A 21,712-nucleotide genomic window follows, 5' to 3' on the forward strand; every position below is an offset into this window, starting at 1 on the left:
AGCTTTGTACTACTGTGTATTCCTATAGACCTCAGTGGTAGTAGTAGTAGTAGTAGTAGTACTAGTAGTAGCTTTTTTTTTAGCTGTGTATTCCTATATACCTCAGAAGTAGTAGTACTAGTACTAATACTAGTAGTTGTAGAAATAGTAGCGTTGTACTACTGTGTATTCCTATAAACCTCAGTAGTAGTAGTAGTAGTAGTAGTAGTAGTGGTAGTAGTAGTAGTGGTACTAGTAGCACCAGGTGGTGCTAGTAGCAGTAGTGGTGGTAGGTGCAGTAGTAGTGGTGGTGTAGCTAGTGGTAGTAGTAGCAGTAGTACCAGTGGTGAGTAGTACCAGTGGTGAGTAGTAGTGGTGCAGTAGTGGTGCTAGTAGTAGTAGTACCAGTAGTGGTGGTAGTACTAGTAGTAGCTAGTAGTACCAGTGGTAGTGCAGTAGCAGTAGTACCAGTAGTGGTAGTGGTAGTAGTAGTAGTACTAGTAGTAGTACTAGTAGTAGTAGTAGCAGTAGTACTAGTAGTCCTCCTGCTGTGGCTCTGCTGATGCTCCTCCTCTCTACCTCCATCTGTCTCATGGATGGTGGAGGTCTGGATCGTGGTCCATGCCTACGACTCATGATTCATACATTCTGTCATATTCATAGAATGTGTTGTAACTCTGGTCACATGACATCTATTCATGATCCTCCTCTGTTGCTCTCCTGAAGGGTTCTTCACTTTTTTCCCCGATAAAACTTTTTTTCCATTTTTAGGGAGTTTTTCCTGATCCGATGTGAGAGGTCAAAGGTCAGGGGTGTCGTATGTGTACAGACTGTAAAGCCCTCTGAGGGGAGTTTGTAATTTGTGATTCTGGGCTTTACAAAATAAACTGAATTGAATTATACATGTACACAATATATACCTGTAATAATCTATTTTAAGTGTGGGTTAACATTGGATTTTAACCGTACCATTTAGCATTACTAAGCAGTGTGAATATTTAATAAATGGTTTACAACACATGTCGTTGCAAATATGTGTCGTCATATAAACGGATATATAAACTGTTTGTGTCACGAAGCGTTTATAAATACAATACTTACAACATAACCATTGTTGTATTTATTAAATATGAATATGTAGGCACAGCTGAACAGACACCAGTATTGATGAAGGCCATGTGAAGCTCCGGGAGAAGCCAACGGACCGCCAGTCAAACGAATATTTACACGGTTGAAGGACGAAGCTCTGAGCTTGAAAAACTGTTCCAACAAAGAGAAGAAAAAAAGAAGAAGAGGAAGAAGAAGAAGAAAAAAAGAAAGTTTCTCTCATCTCATCGTCAACAATGAAAATGATAATATCCCCACATGGTAAGATTTCCCACAATAATCACTACAAGGATATTGGCAACAGCAGCTGTAAAGATGTTGCTTATTATATATTTATATGGGCCAGAAGGGCCCTTCAGCCAGAAGGAGGTGAAAGGTCACTGGCCTAAAGCGGAGCGGCGACGCTCCTGCTGCTCAAATCAATATATATATATATATATATATATCCCCTCTGCCACCCACACACACACACGCAGCTTTCCACGTCATCGGAGTAACCCATTTACTTCCTCGGTTCCTTGTGACCCGGCCGGCTGCAGGCAGCCCGCCCTGGGTAATGGATCTGTGCAGCCATTGATTGTATTGGTTTAATGCCGACGCCACTCTGTCTGAAGGGGAGGGGTCTGCGCGGCACACAAACCCCCTTCTTTGGGGGGTCTAAGGGCTGGCTGGCTTTTTTTATTTTTTATGAATGAAGTGAATACCAGCTCTGAGTTAACCACACATTCTCTCAATAAACCCATTGTTTCTGTGGAGAGGAGGGGGAGGGGGGGGGGGAGTTCTGCATTTGTGAAAATAAATGTTTTGTACAATAATGTGCATTCTGAAGATATTCCTCTTCAAAGCTCAGAGAGAGAGAGAGAAAGAGAGAGTGCAGGCCACAGGACCGTGGGAAAGGTCCTCCACGTAAAGGCACTTTATTCTTCGTGTCTGTTGTTCTTGTGTAATTGATCTCACTCCACGTCCACGGCGGACGGCTTCAAAGACATACACGCTTTCTTTTTTCTTCTTTTATGGCCGCAACAAGTGAAATAATTCTACACGTGCACACGGGCATTGTTTTATAGGAACATTTCCGGGAACGGAAAAAAAACAACCAGTCTGACATATCTGGTGTCTTTGGACACTTTGAGGATCTCCATTAGGATTTAAAATACATATTCCGGGTGGGATGTTCTCCAGATAGCCTGCTTGTATTCACACGTCAGAAACAATTCATTGGTCCAGGTCTGATTTTTTATTTATTTATCCTTCCATCTGCATGTACATCTAGACCACGTGTCCAGAAGAACAGCGAGGTGTGTGGACTGGGTTGAAAAAACAGACAGACACAGATTGCATTTTTTTTAAAGATTGGGAGAAAAATGCAACGTTAAAATGGTTCTTTACTTTTAATGTGACGTTGTAAGAATGCTTATTCACAACTCTCTTAAATTCACTCAAATTCAAAATTTGAATTTTGCATTTCACCTGATGCGATAACGATTAATATGTTTTGCATATTACATAAATTACTCAATGTTTTTCACGTTCTTTACATTTTGGTATGTATATCTAACTTAATTAAGTTAAGTCGACTAATATTTGCAAGTAAAGTGTCCAACATTTTTCGGATTACGTTACTTGACTTTCCAGTAAAGTCAACTTACTGTTGTGAGTTAATTTAACTTAAATTTACCTGTAAATATACATTGAATGGACTTCACAAATTAGGTTAACTTAACTTGGAAAATTGATTCGTTGCATGCAAAAATGTAAGAAATTAATATTAAAAAACAGCTTTGCTTATTCTCTGCATTACATGTGTATGAAGTAGATGAAGCAGGACGTGTGTATCGGTGTAATGCTCGTGTGTCAGTCCTCACAGCGACACTCTCCCGTGTGGAGGACATCCAGATGAACCCTGAATGGCTGCTCAGTGTCCGGCTGCAGCGGATTCCATTGAAACGTGTGAAAATGTGAATTTAATTCATAAATGCGGCCCGCCATGTCTGGCCCACCGCCAGGATTCCGTCTTCCTCTGTTTTCTCTGGCTCCTATCCAGACCCCCCCCCTCCCCCCCCCCACACACACACACACACACCCTCCTCCTCCTCCTCCTCCTCCCCCGCCCGTGTTATCCACCCACGGGAGAGGTGATTTCTTCCTTCTTTTTTTTTTAAACATCTTTTTTATTTAAACCCATCCTCATTGAGTGGGTCCGTTTTTTCTTCTTCTTCTTTTTCTTTTCTTTTCCTTTTGTGTGTGTGTGTGTGTTGTAGTAGTAGTAGTGGGCTGTAGTGGATGCGGTTGTTATGCCCACACTTCTCAGCCGATCCGTGCCGAGCTGTCACGCCTCGCTGCTGCGCGGTTCCTGCCTCCCGGTGCCGCGGTGCGTTCTCGCCACGTTTTGAGTCGGAGCCGCTCGGCGTCTCGGGCTCCGTCGTCCCCCGGTGTTCCGTCTTCTTCTGCTCGCCGAGCCAGAACCCTCCCGAAGCGGCTTCGCCGGCTCATTCGTGTCGGCTTCGCAGCGCGCCGCTCCTGCCGCCCGCGCGGGGACACTTGTAGGAAGTGGACACGAGACCCGTGAACGCGCCATTCAAAGTATCCACACTTTTTGGGTTTCCTGCACTTTTTCTTTTTTTCCTGCCTTTCTTCTTTTCTTTTTTTTTACCGGGAGGAACGGAGGAGGAGCAGCAGCGGCGGGAACCATGAGCGGACGCGGGGACGAAGCCGCGGAGACCTCCGGCTCCCAGGAGCCCACCACGGGGGCCGCGGAGCCCCAGAAGAGGAGGCCGGGGAGACCGCGGAAGCCCCAAAAAGTAAGCTCGTGTCTCCGCCGCTGTTCACCGGGACAATGAGACCCGTGACTGCAGTCATTCTGCACGCGGTTCCGCCTGTAAGCGCTTTGCTGCGGCCGGAGGGTCGAGGTAACACTTTAGTGTCTTCAGGTCCTGTAACTTACCGAGGTTAGTTTTATGGAACTGCACACACACATAAACACACACACGCACGCACGCACGCGCACACACTTACACACACTCTCTGGGACGATGATCTTTAATTGACTACCCGAGTGAAAAGAGAGACATTGCGCTTATGAACGTGTCAATGCGGGGGCCCTGAACGTCTCACGCCGAGCTGGATGTTATGGAGAGGTGTAGAGTTAAAGAGTGGGGGACATACTGAATGATAGTTCCCTCATGTATTCCCTCCCTCGATGGCACGCACACACACACACACACACACACACTTTTGGTCTTGAACCATAAAGCAATGAACAGATGGGGGGGTTCAAAGCAAGCTTTCTGTTTCCTGTTCCTGGACACCCATCTCATGTACACCCCCCCCCCCTCTCTACTTTTCAGGAGCCCAGCGGAGAGCCTGTCCCCAAGCGACCTAGGGGCCGTCCCAAAGGAAGTAAGAACAAGGGCCCGTCGAAGGCGGTGCAGAAGGTGAGGAGCCTCACGCACCTGAGCGACGCCCACACACCGACCTCCATCCCATAATCGATACGTGGCCGCTGATGAGTCGAGTCTTTAACTTTCCAAATCTCGGTTCACTTATTTATGAAGTGTATTTGTTATTTACAAGCCGATGTCCCACATGTGTTTGCACGGGGAACATGTGGAGGGCCACGGAGCACGTCTCCAGCGGACACCTATGTGCCTGTTTCCTCCTCAGCGGGACCTCCCACATGGAGGAACCACGTCAAGAGGAACCCACAGGAAGCCGCGTGGGCCTCTGTGACCATGGGAAACACGCGGCGCTCACCCCTCACAGGGCGCCGCGTGTCTTTACTCTCGTGTCTTCACCTCATGTCTTCACCCTTGTGTCTTCACCTTATGTCTTTACCTTGTGTTTTTTTACCCAGTGTCTTTACTCTCTTGTCTTCACCTTGTGTCTTCACCTTATGTCTTCACCTCATGTCTTCACCCTTGTGTCTTCACCTCATGTCTTCACCTCATGTCTTCACCTCATGTCTTCACCTCATGTCTTCACCCTTGTGTCTTCACCTCGTGTCTTCACCTCGTGTCTTCACCTCGTGTCTTCACCTCGTGTCTTCACCTCGTGTCTTCACCTCGTGTCTTCACCTCGTGTCTTCACCTCGTGTCTTCACCTCGTGTCTTCACCTTGTGTCTTCACCTCATGTCTTCACCTCGTGTCTTCACCTCGTGTCTTCACCTCGTGTCTTCACCTCGTGTCTTCACCTTGTGTCTTCAGCCTAGTGTCTTCACCTCATGTCTTCACCTCGTGTCTTCACCTCGTGTCTTCACCTCGTGTCTTCACCTCGTGTCTTCACCCCGTGTCTTCACCCGGTGTCTTCACCTGGTGTCTTCACCTTGTGTCTTCACCTCGTGTCTTCACCTCGTGTCTTCACCTCGTGTCTTCACCCCGTGTCTTCACCTGGTGTCTTCACCTTGTGTCTTCACCTCGTGTCTTCACCTCGTGTCTTCACCCCGTGTCTTCACCTGGTGTCTTCACCTGGTGTCTTCACCTTGTGTCTTCACCTCGTGTCTTCACCCCGTGTCTTCACCTGGTGTCTTCACCTTGTGTCTTCACCTCGTGTCTTCACCTCATGTCTTCACCTTGTGTCTTCACCCTCGTGTCTTCACCTTGTATCTTCACCTCATGTCTTCACCTCGTGTCTTCACCTTGTATCTTCACCTTGTGTCTTCACCTTGTGTCTTCACCTTATGTCTTCACCTCGTGTCTTCACCTTGTGTCTTCACCCTCGTGTCTTCACCTTGTATCTTCACCTCATGTCTTCACCTCGTGTCTTCACCTCGTGTCTTCACCTCGTGTCTTCACCCTCGTGTCTTCACCTCGTGTCTTCACCTTGTGTCTTCACCCTCGTGTCTTCACCTGGTGTCTTCACCTCGTGTCTTCACCTCGTGTCTTCACCCTCGTGTCTTCACCTCGTGTCTTCACCTTGTGTCTTCACCTCGTGTCTTCACCTCGTGTCTTCACCTCGTGTCTTCACCCTCGTGTCTTCACCTTGTGTCTTCACCTCGTGTCTTCACCTCGTGTCTTCACCCTCGTGTCTTCACCTCATGTCTTCACCTTGTGTCTTCACCCTCGTGTCTTCACCCTAGTGTCTTCACCCCGTGTCTTCACCTTGTGTCTTCACCCTCGTGTCTTCACCTTATGTCTTCACCTCATGTCTTCACCTCGTGTCTTCACCTCGTGTCTTCACCTCGTGTCTTCACCCTCGTGTCTTCACCCCGTGTCTTCACCAATTAGTTAGATGAAGCTGTGTTAGGCTCTCGATGACAGCAGCCTTAGTGCTCCCTTGCCACCACGAACCACTGTAAACATTCCCAGCACTTTGAAAAGTGAACCACTCTGCTCTCGCCGTAATCCGGTCTCGTCTCATCTGGTACTGTTATGATAAACAGTGAAGATATCAATCTTTCCAGATGAAAGAGTCCCGGGGTCTCCCACACCTTTAACTTATACTCTTTAAAAACTTCACTTCCCTTCCCCACATCAATCACCTGCGCAATCTCTGACAGATATCATGGCAGCTTGTGAACAGAAACAATTGTACTGCACACCTCGACTCGACTATTTAAACAAAAATACGGACCGTTTTTCACACCATTCTGAAAAATAAGGCATTATTTACGGAAAACGTCCGGTTCAGAATTGAATACAAGGAAATGAGATCTTGGAATTCTACAAAATCTGAGGCTACCCTCAGCAGGAGTTTTTGTGATGCACATATTTGTTTGGGAAGGCACTGACGAATGAAGTTATCCTGATGCTGGAGGCTCTAGATCAGTTCATGTATGTTATTATATAATATATTGATTCATATTGTAGCTAGCAATGTTTAGCGAGCTGTACCCAGCATGTCGTTCAGTGGTGTAACAGTTAATATTGTAGCTAGCAATGGGTAGCGAGCTGTACCCAGGATCGTAGTCTTGTCAGCACGTGTTCATGTACGAGGAAAGAAGCTGTGTTGAAGCAAAGGTGCTTTCTATAAACCTGCAATGCAATGTCGAAACACGAAGCACAACCTAGTGACACTGTGGTCTCTCACTTTTGTCTTTTGTGGAATTGTTATACATCCCAAAAAACCTTGTATGGAGGTTTGGGTGGAGGGGTAGGTCACAGTCAACGTCTGGTTTCTTTAACCGTGACTAGGGCTGCAACTAACGATTATTTTGATAATCGATTAATCGGTTGATTATTTTATCGATTAATCGATTAATCGGATACAAAAAATAAAAAAATCATTTTCAACCCTTTATTCAAAACAGGGTCCGTACGGTCATGGAAAACCTGGAAAAGTCATGGAATTTTTAAATGGCTATTAGCAGGCCTAGAAAAGTAATTGAAAAAATAAAATCCCAAAATATTTGGAAAAGTAATGCAAATTTGCTTTATTCAAATGTTAATTTACACGGTATATATATGGTATGCTTTGGAATTCTCATTGTTATTTTAAATACTACATCTTCTCACTTTGTCACGTATAGTCAGAGTTTTCACAAAATGTTTAATCATGGAAATTTGGTTTAAAGTCATGGAAAGGTCCTGGAGATCCACTGGTCACCATGGTGATGAACCTGTTCACTGGTCACCATGGTGATGAACCCGTCACAAACAGACTGACAGCTTTCCTCTCCTGAGCAGTGGTCCCCATGTGGCCCCGCCCCCTGAACAATATCAGAGACTCGTTCCAATTTATTATTTTTTTCACCTGGCCCGCTGCCGTTGAGATTGCAGTGAGACGCGGAAAAAATGTGAAGTGGTGCTCTTCGCAATAAAACATCTTTGATGGGACGTGTCGCGTCTCGGCCAATCAGCGTTCAGATGTCCACAGCGTTTGGGAAGTTAGGTTAGCTTGAATGTTAGTCCGCTACATCTGCTGCTGTCACGCTGCACGGTGTAGCGATACTAACAAAGTACCCGTACGTTAAACTTAATTAAAAGAGCGCCCGATCAGAGCTCACGCGCTGCTCCGCTCCGTTAAATGCCGTCTGCACGCGCAGCACTCACAGCGAGTATCGTCGTGGCATATCTCCGTTGCCTTTCTCCGTGGACAAATATTTTCCGCTATCCGCCACGTAATAAATAACCACGTTTTCTACGTTATACTCTTGTGGAAATGCCACACACGCCGTGACATGTAGCGCCCTGGTGTCTGGGGTCATGACGTCACCCGGAGGCGCACTCAGCTCCGTGAATGTCTCAGACTACGTGAAGGACTTCCGCATCCAGCGCCACGTGAACAGCAGCAGCCAATTAGATTCATCAACAGAGGAGCAGCTCAGCGCTGATTGGCTCTCACAGCGTCCCGTCTCTCCTTTCCCTCCGCTCTGGTTTCTCCTGCGCCGCTCTGCGCTCAACTCAACTTTGTTTATACTCCGTGACTTATTGAGCGCCGTAATAATCGCGCGACACAACGAATCGATAATGAAATTCGTTGGCAACTATTTTAATAATCGATTTTTATCGATTTTATCGATTCGTTGTTGCAGCCCTAACCGTGACCTCTTCTTTTATCCATGATGATTAATGGTTCCCTAACCTTAACATAGTATTTGGTCAAACCCAAACCACAATCCTTCCCTCACACTGAGTTAGTCATTTTGTTCTGGCTAAACCTTGAACCACTGCAGTAGCAGATCAGAAAATAGTCACATTAATCTTTTTTTTTCTGCAATGTGGATTTGTAACGGCTGTGGAAGGCGATCCTGCTGAAAGGCCGTCTGACCGCTGGGTGTTCGGGGCTGCTGCTCACACGTATAGAACACATAGATGATTAATTGAAAAGGGTGTCGTCTTTCAGCCGATAGAAGCTCCACATTAAAAATGCAGCATCCCAAACAGAGAACTGGGATTACAGTACAGAGATTGGCTTGCCGGCAATATGATACGTCATGACAGACACAAGCATTAAGCGAAGAATTAGAACATAACATCACAAGACATCACCATTGTGTTAGTTCTTAATAAAGGTTTAAAACACTTAAAGCTCAATTATTTCTTTATTTAAAACCTTGGAGAACACATTGAGGTTGTCTTAACTGTTTTTAATGTGTTGTACGGCGACCTTGAGTGCCTTGAAAGGCGCCTTATAAAATAAATGTATTATTATTATTAATACTTATTGGTGCTAAGGTACAATACAAGACAACTTGAGGCGACTGGGGTCGTCCTTCAATCGAGAATCGGCGGTTCGATCCCTGGCTCAGCTCGTCCGTGTCGATGCGTCCTTGGGCAAGCACTTGATTCTGTAGGTCTGTGAATGTTAGTTAGTCCTGAGGTTTCCCTTTAAGGCTTAACGATATTCTGCATCTCAAGGTTTGAGAGTTGAATTGCCCGCACGTCCATAAATAATCTGGTAGGACAATACAGAGAAGAAAACTGTTATGTCATTTTTCTTGTATGTAATGGAAAGCAAGATTTGTTTCAATAAATCTCAGCTTTGCCCAAAAAATGTAAATATGAACTTTCTAAGAACCTTTTTCATCTAACCAAATGCCTAGAAAAAATATTAAAAGGGGCCTTCCAACAATCCCAAGGTTACCGTGTACACATGCTTGCATCTCTTGTGGCCCAGGATTGTCCCCCTTCTCAACTTCCCTATCAAGCTAATTTATCCTGGATCAGTCTGTCAAGTGAACTTGCAGAGACAAAGTTATATTGATCGTCCTACCCGACACCACAGAAAGCAGACAAGCCGATCTCTCCTTCGTGTTTGGAACAGAGCGTCAATGGGATCCTTAACTTGAATAAACTGGCTGAATATTGAATCTTAATGCCGTAAGTCGTTTGCGAGGGTCCGTATGAATTTAGTCACGAGAGGGTGTACCCGTAGACCCTGTAAGCATTTAACAATCGTATGTTTTTAAAGCCCAGTTGTTCTCTACACACAGTAGTCCTTAGCCGATTCCCAATAATTTTGCATTATTTCGTACATAGTCAAGACTTTTTTTAATCTCTTTCGAAGCTCGGTGTCAGCATGCCAGAGCAGCTGGTGTTGACTGAGCCACATTGGCTGCAGAAAGCCACACATGCCCACAACACCACCGCCGAATACTCGCTGGTCATTGTCTGCTCAATTAATCGCAGGTCAGCTTTTTGACTCAGATCTCAGCCGACTCGCTGCCAACCGGAGCCGGGATGAATCCGATGAATTATTGACTCCGGTCTGGTCTTGCTAATTGTGTGTGACTGCAGAGCTTGGCTTTTTGACTGCACTGGACGGGTATGCAGGGTATGATAATCTCTCCCGCAAACATCATCTGAGTAAGAAAGGTAATTCCCGACCCCTCAAGCCAAACACACAGGGACATTCCAGGTTTCACAGCAAGGGAATGCTCTGTAAACACGCAGAGTTGGCACATTTCTAACTCAGGCCGTGCGCAAGCTGATGCGGATACAATTGAGAATCTTCTCCTCTCAGCTCGCAAATATTACGTTCCATTTGAATTAATTTCCAAAACAGCTGGTCGCTGCAGTTTTTTCGCAAACATCAGGAAAGAGTGTGTTTGTTAGGGATTATTTTAAGCAGTGGATTTATCAACTTTTGGTGCTTTTAGTGTGCATTTAATTTACTTGAATTATTGATATGCCTACCGCTCTTGTTCATGACATTTTGGACGTCCTTTCTCTTCAGCCCTCTTCAGTATCGGTGTCCCCAACTAAGGATTTAAATAGTTGAATCCGATTGATAAAGTCTCGCCGATAGTCGACTGATCGTCATATCGGGTATTTTCTTCTTGCTCATTGATCTGTTTAACATGTGCGGGTCTCGAGATAAAAAGTAAAGAAGGCCCAATATTATTGGTCAAGATAGATGTTACTATCGGTTGGTTGGCATTTCAGAATATTGGACAGTGGTATTGGTTGTGTGTATTTGTAGGTGCGCTGGCTTTAATTTGTAAATAGAACGTTTACTTTTAATTCCGTTTTTAATTTCCATTTTCTTTCTATTGTAGCAACGTACTGACAGAAGCGAGAACAAGATAAAGCAGTCAACGGGACAGGGAGGCAAGCCACAATCGTACTCATAAATTCTAAATATATCTAGCTCTGCTGCAGCTACGTTCTCCTGTGAGTACTAACAGTATCCGATTCTTGGATTCTGAATCGACATGTTTTTTTATGAACGATGAATGATCTTTTGTCTCATTTCAACATCTTCCCGTCACGGTAACCATTCCACCGTAAGGCCGGCCGATTCGGACCGGCCCTATTGATTGGCTCCCGGTATTGCTGTTACATGGCGTGGCCGTTTATTGGCATTACACAAGGGATGTGAAGAAGAGTTTGGTTGTAACCGAACCAGCAAATGTGAACTGCAGCCAATTCAATTTATTTTGTTTAGGCCAAAATTACAAATTATCCTCAGGGCTTTACGTCTGTACACATACGACGTCCTGTGTCATGGGACCTCACAAAAACACTTTACTGGGAACACATTCAATGTAAAAACCCCAGCAGGTCCGTAGAGCCCTGAAGCACCATCCTCGTTTTACAATTAGATATGTCAATATGTGGAACCTGGGAATCACGAGAAAGAAGACACACAGATCGGAAACACAAGCAGTCCGACGATCAGTCACGCTCAGTCAAACTGTCTGTTAATTCAAGTCAGTTTATTTTATATAGCCCGATATCACAAATTACAAACTCTCCTCCGAGGGCTTTACAATCTGTACGCATACGACATCCCTGACCTTTGACCTCACATCGGATCAGGAAAAAGTCCCAAATAACAGAAAAAACCAGGGAAAACAGTGAAGAGGAGAACAATAGAGGAGGATCCCTCTCCAGGATGGACAGAAGCAATAGATGTCATGTGACCAGATGAACAGCGTTACAGTTACATAAACACATTCAACGAATATGACATGTAGGTTATAAACGTCCATCACAGTTCGCAGACCCACACCGCCGCTGTGACCGGCTGTGTAGGTGTCGCCCCCGAATACCTTCAAATGTGCGCCAGAGCGAACATGTCGGCTGATCCGGTGTTTTCCATCCAATGTTCGCGTCATGCCGGTCGTGAAGGAACGCTCAGTACAGCGACTGACTCGTGTATTATGTCTCCACAGAAAGCCGAGGCGACCGGGCAGAAAAGACCCAGAGGGCGACCCAGGAAATGGGTGAGTCGGTGGTTTCTTTAAGGTCCGAGCTTGTGTCTGGAACACGCATCGTACGCAACACACAACACACAACACAAGGAGGAAAAAGTGCAAAAAGTGTCTCATTTTGTCTCCATAGCTATAGATATAGCCTGCTTCACTCTACTGTGGTCATCTTTCAATATTGACTTTCATTATGTGGCCTGAATACATTCAGAGGTTCCTCTCCTGCTTGTTGCTGGTGTGTGTGTGTGTGTGTGTGTGTGTGGGTTCAGGGATATCTCCAAAATGTTTGTGTTATCGGTCTGAGAAAATGTTTACTCTCCACCCGCGACCGCAGGAATACTTAAATAATTCCAGTGACAGCTTGAAGGCCTCAGTGTTTATCAGCTCCAAAGTCACAGGCCTGATTGATGGGGTGGGGGGGGGGGAGCATTCGGCAGTTAGAAGTGCCACCAGGAAGGGAGAGATGCAAGGAAACGGGAACTTTCTCCCGCATGTATTGTGTCTGCGTTTCAGGTGGGGGGGAGAGTGAAAGCCGACAAGAACGCAGTCATAAAGTGTGGCTTTTATATTTATTTCCCTGGAAGGAGTGTCGTAGCCTACGCATCGACTGTAAGGACATTTACCGTGTCCCAGGAAACGGGTCAGACATGAACGAAACGGGAACACCCACACAAACTAAACTAGGGCAAACACGGCTAAATGGTGCAAACTGGGGAATGACCCAAACAGGGTTTAAATACACAGGGAGGTGGAGGTGATTGGACACTGGGGAACGAGACACAGGTGGACACAATGAGGGCGGGGCTAGCAATCACACAGTAGGAAACAATCAGGGACAGGTGAGACAATCACAGGGACAGGAAATGCAGGTAAACAGAGGACACGAGAGACAGGGACTTCAAAATAAGATACAAAACAAGACACGAAAACCCCGGATCATGACACCGTGCCCCGTTGCCGAGCGGCGTCTGCATTCATTTGCAGCTATCTGCTGATAGAGATTACAACCTTTAAGTCAGCTGCTGGAGAGTCTCTGGGACCGGGGTTTGTATTTGGTTTATTCAGCGTCACGCACTCCTTCTCCCCATGGACCGCCACCGTGCAGCTGGCAGGAACTGCCAGGTTAGTCAGACCCGGCTGATCCAAGGTCGGTCCCTCATCGGTATGCATTCTCGCTCCTCCACCGTCTGGCCGTGGGCGCCGTCTTCTGTGTGCAGGTGCCGGGGTGGATAGGCAGGACCTCTGCCAAGCTGACCGGCTTCCTCTTCTCGTAAAAGCTTGAAGGGGGAGTCTCCGCTCTCGAATAGATTGCATTCATCAGTTGTGCACAGCAGTTCACGAACATCTTTGGCATACCCTAACACTTGGTGGCCAATATGAAAGGCCCTCTTGTTGTCACGGCAATAACAATAGAAATAGTCAAAACAAACCATACATTCATATAGGGCCATCTCATTGAGGTGATATTTGAGGTTGATTGGTACCCAATCCCAGAACAGCCTGCTCTAGTGCAGGTGCACTGTTGAGTTTTTTTAGTGCATTTTCAGAGATGCACAAAAGGTTACGTACACATATAACCAAACGGCAGATCTTGGTGAGGCTTTAAGTCAGACCATGCATTTTGACGCTCAGGCAACAAAGGTTTGGAGTAATTATTAGGAGTCATCTACAGAGGGGGTGTTTATCACAGGAATTCAGAAGATCAATCTGCTGACGGATATGAACGATCGTAGATTTAAAGATTTGAACTCCTGACTTCAAAATGACCCTTCGTGTTTTATTCCGATGTGAAGTGGCATCTCAGTATTTTGGGGTCTTGAAATTTGCAAAGATTCTCCTGGATGCCAATTCAATAGAATGTGTACTTCTTTTACAAATGTTGCTGTCAAGAACCGGGCGAGGAGTCTGGAGGCGATCCTCGGAACACAAGAACAAATATTGGCTTCAGACGAGTGAAACAAAGACGATTCGTCCAGCAGCGCGCCGACAATGCCGAGCAGGGATTGCACCATTTGTATTTGAGTAGAAAGCACGGGAAAGAGGGGGAAAATATGATTCTGCATCTATTCATGCGTTGCTTCCCCTTTCCACTGGTCAGCCAGTTCCTCCCAGCGAGGGCTGTCCCGGTGCCTCCCCTACAGCTGCCTCTTTGTGATGCCTCCGCGGTCACATCCGACGTAACCCACACCCAGGATACACTCATACCCATCTCCCCTTTCTGCGCTCTTATTGCCGTTAAATGGAGTCTATTGTGAGACTAATGCCCTCCGAATTAAACGTGCGGAAATGACTAAGTGAATGGGCATGGGAGCACAAGTGCTGTGGCGCGGGGTGTGTGTGTTTAGGGGAGTTGATGTAGTGTGAATGGGAGAGAGGTATACTTCATCTCACACACAAGGCTTTGCTGTTCTTGGCTTCGGGTCAGACGCCCAAGGCAGGTGCCAAGCAATGGGATCAGAGCTCAGGGGGGGGGGTTAGAAAAGTAAGAAAGTCTGGCAGAGGTGATGAGCGGCACGATTGGGAGTCTGCCCAGCGGCTTTGAGGAAGGCCTGGAAAAGTCCTTTAGAAATTAGCGGCATGCGAACACGTCTTTCCTTTGAATGCGTGCGTCTGTAAAGGTAGGGGGTAATTACACGATTGTGGTCGGTGTCAGACATTGAAAGCCTTTTTTAGAACCATGGCAAGAGGCTCACAGAGAACATATGGAAGTTGGCCTCCAGGCCCTCTGGGCAGCAGATCCACCGGGCGAGTCGGTCTCCAGAGCGAGTCGGAGGCGGAATCAGGGCTCTGGGGCTTCGAAGCACAAACAACACGACAAGAGTCTGAACCGTCAGGACGAGATACGCTTTTCTGCTTTCGGGTTGCAAAGCAAATTTTAGAGTTCAACATTTGTCAAACTTTGACCGGCATAGTCGCCAACCTCAACCAATAGACGTGCGTGTGTGTGTGTGTGTGTGTGTGTGTTTGACCCCGATTGGCTCTCTCCACATCAGCGCAGACGCCGCCTCGGGAAGCTGATGGTCGCTCGCCTGCGTTCAGGCAGATACGTAACCGTGCCTTTATGGATTCACATCAAAACGGGATTTTTTTTTGCGCCAGACGACCCGGAGCCGCCATATACAGAACTGTCTCAGAAAATTAGAATATTGTGATGAAGTTCTTTATTTTCTGTAATGCAATTAAAAAAACAAAAATGTCATGCATTCTGGATTCATTACAAATCAACTGAAATATTGCAAGCCTTTTATTCTGATTTATTGCTGATTATGGCTTACAGCTTAAGAAAACTCAAATATCCTATCTCTAAATATTAGAATATCATGAAAAAGTATACTAGTAGGGTATTAAACAAATCACTTGAATTGTCTAATTAACTCGAAACACCTGCAAGGGTTTCCTGAGCCTTGACAAACACTCAGCTGTTATAAATCTTTTTTTTTACTTGGTCTGAGGAAATATTAAAATTTTATGAGATAGGATTTTAGAGTTTTCTTAAGCTGTAAGCCATAATCAGCAATATTAAAAGAATAAAAGGCTTGCAATATTTCAGTTGATTTGTAATGAATCCAGAATGCATGACATTTTTGTTTTTTTAATTGCATTACAGAAAATAAAGAACTTTATCACAATATTCTAATTTTCTGAGACAGTCCTGTAGATCATTAAAATAAATGTTTGAGAGTTGATGGAGCAGCTATAATGTTATTGTGACCTATCCCCGATCGTTCGGAAAACAAGCATTTTAAAAGTAGTTTGGTGCTCATCTCGACCTGTCAAAGCATGAATTCAGACTTTTTACAAATCATAATTTGTATGCAGTTATTAGGCATTCTTTTTGATCCATTTAGTGCAACAAAATCACAGAAAAATCTATTTATTTTGGGTTAACACACACACACACACACAAGCCATAGGGAAATGGATCTTAAAACTGCTGGAGAAACGAGAGATATAAGCATGTTTTGGAAATTCATTCATAAACATAATCCATATTCACAGAAACCAGATATTTTTGGGGGTTTCTGACTGATCTAAAAAAACATTTAAGAAAGACAACAACATCAAAACAGGGGCTCGCACTTTCATATTTCGACAAAAAAATGACAGACTAAGAGGAATACACATGTTCATTCTGGAAACCTTTCAGTAAGGTGTGTGTGTGTGTGTGTGTGTGTGAGAGAGAGAGAAAAAGAGAGATGGAGAAAAAGAAGGAGTGAATGAGGTGTTGGCACTCGCTCTAATCCTAATCCTGTTTGATTTATGATTTGATTTGATGAATGCATGAGAGACGGCCATTGATGGATCCCTGAAGTCTTCACAAGCCTCACACCATTGATGTCTCAGAACGTCCTTGCAATAAGACAGAGCTCATAGGTCATAGGTCACAGGATCGTGGTCTGCAGCCTCTCTCTGTGACCCCCCCTTGTAGGACCTCAGTTGAGATCAATCCTCTTTTCTGAATCTGAGAAATGTGTCACTTACGACATACTACTACTTTACACCTCTGTCCTGTTTACAGCTCATTCATAGGAGGTTTCATCTCCACTTTCTACCCCGACCTGCTACCCCCAACTCGGAACATACAGACTTTGCCCCTGGCGTAATTTGTTACCCCCTAATAACCCTTCAGTGCAGAGTAGTCAGCTACAGGGTTCGTACGTTCATGGAAAACCTGGAAAAGTCATGGAATTTTTAAAAGCTTATTTCCAGGACTGGAAAAAACTCCTTGAAATAAATGTAATCTCGAAAAAAAATTGGAAAAATCCTGGAAATGTAGTTATATTCACATGTTCGTTTACGCTGAGTTTGAAATAATAAATATCAGAATCAGAATTGTATTTATTGTATATGTTTTTAAAAGAAAGACGCTCCTGGAAATCCATTTGTCAAGATCTAGTTCAGATCTGTTCCCCCAACTACCTCGGTATGATGTGAAGTGATGTGAAGGAACCCTGCAGGTAGACTTCTGTGACGTAACTCTGCACCTTATGTCCATGTGAGTTAAGCACATGGCTTGAATTAACCCCCAAATAGTGGACTAATCCACGATTCAATCCAAAGGAGCCAATCGCACAGAAAGTGACGGGGAAATCTGTAAATGAAACCCAAAGCGTAGTTCATGAAACAACAGCAATTTATATTTCATAATCAAGAAATAGAGCCAGCATTTATTTTGATCAGAGCCTTCACAAAAGAACAGTATCAGAGCCGGGCGTGTTTCGTATGAACGATTCTTTAAAATCCTCTGTTCACTAATGATGTGGATGGTTTCACATTAAAGGTAGTTGACCTATCAGGACATCATGTTCCCCTGAGCTCCTCGGTCCTCTCTTCTTCTTGCTCGGACACCTAGAGCTGTTCTCCTGGACTCTGTAGGACTTGCCTGAGGAGATCAGAGCGGCGAAATCCTTATCTATCTTCGTTAAAACCGCCTTCTAATCCACACTGTTTTACGATAACTTTTTTTTTTTAATGCCTTTTACAGTGTGGACAAACATGGTTTCATCTGTGCGGCTCCTTTTCTACAAAAAGGGACTGGAAGACTTCTTTGTGCAGCCATGACAGCGACATCACCGCCACATTGATGGAGCGAGGCGCATGTCTGGAGAGGCTGTGTATACGTTGAGTTAAAAGAAGTCATCCTGGTGGAATTATGGTTTCCTCAGTGCTGCATTTGCAAAAGAAAATGCATTTGAACATAATTTGCAGGAGATTATGTTGCTTGGCTTTGGGCTGTTTGTGATTACCATCCAGTTCATCCTCGGTCAATTCCAAACAAGCTGGTAATGTAAAACACATCGTCTTCTTTTGTGCTATAGGACTGCCCCCTTTATACATATAGAGTGCTGAGAAGAGCAAACATGAAACCTTTAATAAGCATGCTGTGTGTCTGATGTTTGGGGTTTGACCTTCTCCTTCACTGTCGTGTTATATTATCACACGATAAACGCACAAGCAGCAATACGTCCATGTGAAAACTATCATTTTCTTCGTGCTGTTAAACATTCTTACGCTTAATTTGTCCTTTTTTTTATTTACGGCTGTTTTGATTCAAGGTTTTTGGATTAAAGGAGTTTTTTTATTTTAGGAGTTTTTTATTCATGGCTTTTTTAATTACGGCTTTTTTTATTTGTGACCTTTTTTTTTAAGGAGTTTTTTATTTAAGGCTTTTTATATTTACGGATTTTTTAAATATAAGACTTAAAAAACATCAACATTTGTCGTGTGCTTTGGGTTTGGTTCTGTGTTTCTCAGGGTGGACCTTCTCCACTGTTGTGTTGCGTCCATTTGGTTATATTATCACACCAGCAGCATAAGACCATGTAAAAAGGATCATTCCTTTACACATTCTTACCCTTAATTTGTCCTTTTTTGATTTAAGGCCTTGATATATGGTTTTTTTTTAATTAAGGAGTTTTTTTATTGAAGGATGTTTTTTATTTACGGCTTTTTTTAAATATCTGTGGCCTTTTTTATTTACGGAGTTTTTTTAATGCTGTGCTGTTACACATTCTTACCCTTAATTTGTCCTTTTTTGACTGAAGACTTTTTGGATTTCAGGAGTTTTTGATTTAAGCTCTTAAAAATAAAAAATAAACATTTGCAGTTCCTCTTTGTTTCATGTGATCGAGGTGCGTTCGGTTATTTTTAGAGCGCCTCCGCTGCAACGCACTCCTTCCCGAAGGCTGTTTGTGAGAGCGAGAGTAAGAGAGACCTCAGAGACCACGGAGACACGCCACTGAAAGGAGTTGGGGGGTGGGCAGCAGCAGCAGCTTTGCCTCATTCCCCACATTCTCAACCCCCCACCTTCCTCCAGCCTCGGCTGCTGCTGCCGGGCCCAACGGCAGAATTCCAGCCACTAGAGGCCTTTTGTTCCGACGGGGGACTCGACAAACATCAGGAGTTCTCTGGGACCTTTAGCAGGATTTCCACAGGTCACCTATGCCTCCTCCAGGCCCCCCCACCCTCCTGACCCCCTCTTTCGTTCTTTTTTCTTTCTTCCTGCTGGAAAGGTTTAATCATTTCACTGTGAAACATCAAGGCGGCGAGCCGCTCCACGGTTCCGGATGTAAAGAAGCAGTTTAACGACCGCTGCAGAGATAACACTCGTGGCATTACTCCGTCGTCACGTCGTATAACCGCGTCGTTAACGTGCGACTTTTCTCTTTTACTAAAATAGTCGGCGCTTTGGGAACAAACCGGTTGTCTGGAGAAGAGGTTTTGCAATGCCGACATGATGCAACTTCAAGTTTCTTTTAAATGAAAGCATTTAAAACGGAATTTTAGGGTATCATTATCGTTGCTTTTGTAGTGTTTAGGAACATCAAGGTGATGGATTTTAGTCCTAAATGGTAAAAAAAAAAAGGTGTCAAAGCAGCTTAAAACGACTCGCTGAGAACCTCGCTCACCGAACCTTCAGACGCATGTTTGCAGTGCAGCCGGAGGAGGGGAGCACTTACCCAGAGTCGCCCACATTCACTGTTTGTTTGACACAGGAAGCTCCACGCTGTCCTGTGGTGTCCTGGTGCAGCGATGCCTCGGGAATCCAAACCCCCACCTCTTCCTTTTTTCACAATGCAGTTCTTTCAAATTCCTCAAATAGATATGGACATTTGTGTCATTAAGAGTATTTTTCTGCTACCGCCATTATGAGGCAGGAAGTGAGCTGTTCCAGGCCCGACAGGTTAATTCATAACATCTGCGACGCTCTGTTAAAGAAAAGAAGAAAAAACAAACGAGGCCGAGTCCTTCCTGTTTCATAGCCGGCCGCCGTGCATGCGCGCCACATGCATTTTTCATCAAATAGTTCCAAGACGCTAAAGATTGCAAAAACGTCGTATATAAAAACAAACAAAAACAGAGATAATTGAGACGCGCAGAACAAAAAGCGGAGACACGTCGGTCAAGTCAAAGCAGACGTGTTGCATTTCTACTTTACTCCCTCTTTCCCTTTGATATACTCTGGGAACAGATTCCACTTCAAACAGCAGAGCCGATCCAATTTGTCTGCGCCTTTCTTTCCTTTCAGAGCACCCCCCCCCTCCAAAAAAAAAACCCTCTACAAACAAAAGCCTTCTTGTCTGTTAGGAATTTTCCACATTCTTTGCAACGACAGACATTTTTTTTTTCCTTCTCCCGTACAAAAAGGCCCTTCGGAAAATTTCCCCTAATCGCCGTGTTTAGTCGGATAGGTGCAATTCATAACTGATGGGGCCTTGGCTGGGCGGGGTGGGGATCATATCCATCACTTCATACCGCATCACAACACATGGCTTTTATTCTGGGTAATGACGGCTGTCCGGGAGGGAGAGCTACCGGGCAGCGGCGGCGGAGTCTCGGTCGTCTTGGGTGTCTCCTTCTGGGGCCGAGCGGCGCACTGAGTCGACAGGAAGAACCCCCGCGTAACCTTTTCCAATGGGATGCTCCAATCTTGAGAGGAAGAGCTGTGTGTTTGAACAGGTCGGAGAGCCCCGATCTGGAGACACCCAGACAGGAACAATCTGTCATCAGACTCTCACGGGGACCACCAGGAATTCATATTCTCTGCTTCTCTCTGGAACCCCCGACAAGCCTGAATCTGTTTGACCACTCATGTGTGTAAGGCTCACACGGGCAAGTTCTCTTTGTAAAGTTGTAGTAGAGAGAGAGCGAGAGAGAGAGAGAGAATGAGAATGGGAGAGATGCCATGTTGTTGTTTTTTGCAATCAATGAATGGAGATGAGAATATTTGGAATGTGGAGGAGTGACGAAGAGACACCGGATACATCTCTGGTCGAGGCAAACCTGTGAATCTCAGTAGCCCCGCCCCTAAAGCATAGCCTCCTTTATGGTCTATTTGACTCTAAATGAGTCCGAATTTGACCATTTATGGACATCCTACTGCATTGAAGAAGATTTAACACTGGAGATTAAGACGTAAACTCATTTTTACAATGTTTCCTGAGGGAGTAAATCAAGAGAGAAGTAAAGTCAAGTATAAAGACTTCTATACAACCAGAGGAGTCGCCCCCTGGTGGTCAGTAGAGAGAATGCAGCTTTAGCACATGAAGCATAGACTTCTATACAACCAGAGGAGTCGCCCCCTGATGGACTCTAGAGAGAATGCAAGCATTGGCTTCACTCGGCAGCACCGAAGGTTGCCGCCTGGTCTTAACGTCAACGTGATAAATAAAAATGTGATAACATTAAATCCAATCGTTGTTGAGATATTTCAGTCTGGACCATAATGTCAGACCACAGGAATGAGGACAGACCGACGGTTCTAATAATAATAATGCTGATAATCAGTCCATTTAATAAGTGGTCGCCTTAACAATGACAAGATCTAAATAGCAGCATTGAAATTAATGTTTGTTAAATCATTTTATGGTTTGGTTTTATAAATGTATTAGTTTTTCCCCCTGAAGGGTTATTTGGGAGTTTTTCCTGATCCGATGTGAGGTTTTGGGGCAGGGATGTCTATGTGTACAGATTGTAAAGCACTCCGAGATAAATCTGTAATTTGTGAAATTGGGCTATACAAATAAAATGAATTG

The 21,712-nt window shown here is 44.8% G+C and overlaps 1 protein-coding gene across 1 annotated transcript in view; it reads left to right on the forward strand.

Annotated features, from left to right (window-relative positions):
• Positions 1-3,328: 3,328 nt before the first annotated feature.
• Positions 3,329-21,712, forward strand: part of hmga2 (high mobility group AT-hook 2) — a 35,839-nt gene continuing 17,455 nt past the window's right edge. The window contains exons 1-3 of the mRNA XM_056424828.1: positions 3,329-3,887; positions 4,434-4,520; positions 12,141-12,191. Coding sequence (XP_056280803.1) covers positions 3,777-3,887; positions 4,434-4,520; positions 12,141-12,191 — 249 coding nt within the window. The 5' untranslated portion in view covers positions 3,329-3,776. The remainder of the gene's footprint in view (positions 3,888-4,433; positions 4,521-12,140; positions 12,192-21,712) is intronic.

The sequence above is a fragment of the Pseudoliparis swirei genome, chromosome 10 (genome assembly GCF_029220125.1).
Source record: "Pseudoliparis swirei isolate HS2019 ecotype Mariana Trench chromosome 10, NWPU_hadal_v1, whole genome shotgun sequence".
In the NCBI taxonomy this organism is placed as follows: Eukaryota; Metazoa; Chordata; class Actinopteri; order Perciformes; family Liparidae; genus Pseudoliparis; species Pseudoliparis swirei.